Source organism: Cystoisospora suis (genome assembly GCF_002600585.1).
Source record: "Cystoisospora suis strain Wien I chromosome Unknown contig_8171, whole genome shotgun sequence".
In the NCBI taxonomy this organism is placed as follows: domain Eukaryota; phylum Apicomplexa; class Conoidasida; order Eucoccidiorida; family Sarcocystidae; genus Cystoisospora; species Cystoisospora suis.
In genome coordinates this window covers 1-4,811 of record NW_027160954.1, presented here as the reverse complement: position 1 = coordinate 4,811, position 4,811 = coordinate 1, and the positions used below count along the sequence as shown (strand labels likewise).

The 4,811-nt window shown below is 49.1% G+C and overlaps 1 protein-coding gene across 1 annotated transcript; it reads left to right on the top strand.

The window, feature by feature from the left end:
- Window positions 1–1,869: 1,869 nt before the first annotated feature.
- On the top strand, window positions 1,870–4,553 carry CSUI_010742 (pyruvate carboxylase; the record flags this gene model as incomplete). Its single annotated transcript, XM_068070844.1, has 2 exons — window positions 1,870–3,288; window positions 4,273–4,553. Coding segments are annotated over exons 1-2 (1,260 nt in total), but the record flags the coding sequence as incomplete, so codon positions are not given.
- Between the last annotated feature and the right edge of the window lie 258 nt (window positions 4,554–4,811).

Genomic DNA, 4,811 nt, shown 5'->3' with positions numbered 1-4,811 from the left:
CGGCTATTTGCCTGTTCGTTTGCGGGGGGTCGCTGGTGAGAGGGGTCCCCGACTCCCAACCGAACACGAAAGCGTTTCCTAATGAACTCGACAATTTTGCCGCGGACAAAACTTTCAGCGAACCCGAAGAGTACCGAGCGTGACGTATAACAGGCCAAGAGAGTACGCTGTAGACACTGAAGTGAGACATTTCATGCCGAGTGGTGGAGTCCCAAGCGTTGCCGCGAGGAGAGGTGCGTCGGTAGTGAAATAGCACAGAGAAACCGCTCTGTTCGACCGGTGACAGGTGATGGGGGTAGGCGCCGCGGACCCGCCCCGTGTGCTGTATCAGATTACATGTGAGCCGCAAAGGCTTCTCAAACGCCGTAGTATGTTGTGCACTTCGTGTACCGGTGCACTTCATTAGTAGTTGGGGCTTCCGTTCTGCGGCGGTCCCGTCCACCCCACGAGAAGCTCCTGTGCTACCGTGCACTTGAAGCTGGGCACCAGTCTCCAACCCAGCAACAACGTGCCTGGCTATCACTTATTCACCGAAGAGCCGGTATGCTGGCCTGACCGCAAGACAGCAAGTTTCACTAGCATTCCCCTGAGACTTCAGGTACGCGCTAGGCCGAACGCCCACACGCCGGAACACACTGGTGCCAAAAGCGCGTGGTGCCTCTCCTGACTGGAGTGTCCTCGATGGAGCCTGGCCGCACGACCGGGTACAGGGCCGGCAGCCAGACACGGTTTTCTCCGGTCAGAAGGCTCGCGCGGACGCTAGTATACTCCCGAAGTGTTGGACAGGACAGTTGAGCAGACGAAATGCCGGAACTGTACGACGTAGCCGCTAGTCTTACTCCTCGTTACCCTGTCAAACGAGGACCGGTCTACCGGTTCGGCGACGAATAGTCCGAATGGCGTCGCCCAGCGGTTTCAGCCCGAGAAGCAGTAACAACTAATAGAGACAACAAAACTGGGAGGTTCGCTCCTACCGCAATGGAACGATGGTAGAGTACCGCTGCACCGCGCACTGCGGGACACTGTATGTATTCCTGCAACCGCGGTATAACCGAAGGTAGACTACACGACTCGTGATCAGTCGGAGCAAGCATTCAAGAGCGTAGCGCTTACAGCGAGGCGCACATACGTAGGATCCACCAGTACTGCACAACTCAGTGCAAAGTGTTTACACACAGTACGGTTGTACGCTCGACTCACAGCCATTGGGGCCAAGATCAACGGAGTGGGGCGAGGGGAGACGGGTGTCTTGCTTCTGAACAGAATTCACCCGGTCGGGTACTCTGCCTCAGGCGCCACCTCTCTGGTGATACCTCAGTGTTTCCCAGTTTTGTGCCATGTGTCCCTAGTGATAGACAGAGAGACTACGATAGTCACCCACTGGCTATCTGCCACGGCAACTCTTTCGGAGTGGAAACCTGTTTGGCCTGCAGTTGCAGGATCTTTCACGATACTCGGCAAGGCTGTTAAACAGTCGGATACCTGGCTTTCTACAGGGTCACCGGTGAAAGCGAAATTTCAGTGCACCTGACTCAGGACGGATCGGAACAATCGCCTTGAAGTCAGCCAGCTTGTCATCATCACTTCACTACAGAATGGAGTGTATGTACACCTTGGGGCGCTTCTACGGTGTAAGTCCCTTCCCTGACATGGGTGGATAGTCAGCCTGGTGATCACTTGTGTGTATCTGGACGTACGAGGGATTTTCTTAGCAAAGTTTAAATTGCACTGTGTGCGTGCCCGTCACGGACAGGCCGTGCTTTCCCCTCCTCCCGAGTCATCCCCCCGCGTCATGCATGGGCTCAAGTTTCTTGGCCTTTCACACCCACGATGGCCCGCCTTGCAGTCCTTGAAGTTCCATCATACACCCCTGGAGCTTCTTTCTTTTTTTGCATTTCCTCTCCTTTGCTTCTTCGATGTAATTCTGCGTTATTTTTTGTCGTTAGGGCGGTTGAAACCGCTATTAGTTACCTCTTTTCTTGGGTGTGTATCACTACTGATGCCTCTGTCCCGCTACCTGCCTATGGCTTGACGGAAACGGGTCAAGCATCTTCGTATCGACCCTGTTTTCCGTCTTCGCCTTCTTGTTTCTTGCTGCCACTTTGTCCCGTCTCCATTCTTTTCGAAGCTTTTTGTTTTCCACTCTTCCTCGACGGATGATGTGGGCGAATTCTCGAGAGAAAAAACAGCAAGCAATAGCCGCTGTGTATATTTCATAACTCTCTTCTAACCGTTGTTCAAGCATCTCTCATCTATTTCACTTCCCAACACTTCCCCAGTTTCAGTCAGACTTTATCGGTACACAAATCATGGCTTTGTTCTCTTCCTCTCCTTCCATTCCAGGAAGGGTGTCACAATCCTATTTCTCCTATCGTCTCCGTCCTACTCAGGCGTTCTTCTTCCTAAGGAAATTTTCATCTGTGCGCACGACTTTCTCTCTTTCGAAAATCCACTCTACAGCCTTCTCAGCACCATCATCGTCATCTTCATTCTCCTCTCCTTCTTCACGACTCCTTGGAGTTCAAAGGACTTCCCGGCTTCTTCAGACCAACACCCTTCTTCTATCGCACCGAGGGAGGCATTCTGCACTCCGTTCTTTCATTCCCTCTACACAGCTCCCTTCTCATCCGAGTTCAGTCTCTCCATATAATTATTCAGTAAAGAATACTCCGCATCATCCTCGTTCTCCTACCAGTCAAGGCGATTTATCTTTCAACCGTACTTCCTCAGAAGCAGCCTCGTCTGTCTATTCTTTTCTTACACCGCAAATCGAAGGGAAGAGGTTTCTTCACACAGGATGTGTGCTGTTGAGTCTTCCACACAAGAGATCTCATGGCACACCAGTCATTAGCCTTGGCACTGCACCTAGTGTCTCACAATATGCTGCGACTCGCCAAGGTGGAAAAATTTCTTCTCTTCTATCGAATCTTCAACAGACTCGTGCATGGAGTACAGAAAGTGGAGAAGCCAGCGCACCGGATTCATCGACATCTTCATCTTCATCCTCATCAAAAAGCACCGATCCTTGGCAGAGACAGACTAGACCCATTAAGAAACTTCTCGTAGCTAACCGAGGAGAAATTGCTGTAAGGGTTCATCGTGCATGCAAAGAACTAGGGATAACAAGTGTCGGGATCTATTCTCAAGAAGACTCTCAGGCTCTTCATCGCCAAGTTTTCGATGAGTGTTATTTGGTGGGAAAGGGCTTATCACCTGTTGGTGCTTACCTTAACTATCCGAACATCATCGAGATCGCTCAACGACACAATGTCGATGCGATCCACCCTGGTAGGGTTCTCAATGTGACACTGTGCTTCCCCATATCTTTTCTGAGAGAAGAGAATTTTCTGTCCACTTGCACTCAGTTGTCTTCCTCTCCCGCTTCGATGTTAAGCCAACCTCGATGTGTTAAGAAAATAGGCGTGTGAACTTCTCTCTCTGTTGGCTTGAGAACACTAGCAAAAGTAGAGTGGAATCTAGAAAAGTATGTAGAGCCAGCTACCCACCCGGTGTCTGTACACTTCACACATCATTCTGTGTGACCGAGGAAGCGAAATCAACAGAAGCTCGGACACAAGGTTTCAGGAGCTTCTCACTTTAACTTTCACCTTGTATACACACCCCCCAGCTACTGCCAGTCATTCGTTGGAAAGAGGATGCATACCCCCTGTACCTGCTTACCTTTGAAGGGGGAGAAGGAGAGCAGAGGGTTCCATGTTTGCTTTCCACTTCTTCTTCCAAGCAGTCGGTTATCGTCTTTGCTAATGAATGACTGAAGAAAACAGTCTCTGGCGACTTGAAGGAAGGCGTCTTTTTCTTTCTTCTCGTGACTTGCCTGCTCAGAACTATGGAGGTTGTGCATTCCCTGCTAGACTTCCCTAGTGGGAGATGAATGAAGAAGGAAGAAAAGGACATTTTCCTTTGAGAGCTTCTTATCATATACATAAGCCATAGGGGGAATAGAGAGATAGCTCTGCATAGGAAGGGTGTATCGGAGGTGACTCAACATAGGTACATCGATCTATAGAGTTCTTTCTGTCTGTAGAGAGGATATCTAATTCGCGTCTTCTTACTTACCTACAGTCTGTCTTTCTCAATTTCTTTCATGCATCCACCTTCCTACCAAGATGGAATCTCTTCTGCCCATAAAAAGCCACTCCGTTGAGTTCCCTCTCTCCTTCACTTCCAAATTCACCTCATCTTTCTTTCTCGCTCCATCTTCTTTTCTTCTTCTTCTTCCTTTCCTTCTCTCTGTTTTTTGTCTCTCCCCAGGCTATGGCTTTCTTTCAGAGAATTCAGAGTTCGCTGCAGCCGTAGAGAGAGCAGGCATTATGCTCGTGGGGCCTCCGCCCGAGGTAATTCAACGCATGGGAGATAAAGTAGAGGCTCGGAAAGCCGCTGATATGGCGAAGGTTCAATCGGTCCCTGGCACAAACTCTCCTGTAAATACATATGAAGAAGCTGAAGAAGTCTGTCGAGATATAGGATTTCCCGTCATGCTAAAAGCTGCCTATGGAGGAGGCGGCAGAGGCATGCGAAGAGTCTTTCAACATGTAAGTTAGGGAAAAAGATCAAAAAGAAGAAGAAGGGGACCAAGGGAAAGACAGAAAGCAAGAAGATGGAAGTGTCGTGGGGGAACAAGAAAAAGAAGTAAACCCTCATTCGTTTCAGTCTAACAAGAGATAAGAGAAGCTTGACCTATCTATCTATCTTTCTTCTATCTATCTATCTATCTTTAATCTATCTATCTATCTATCTTTAATCTATCTATCTATCTATCTATCTATCTATCTATCTTCTATCTATCTATC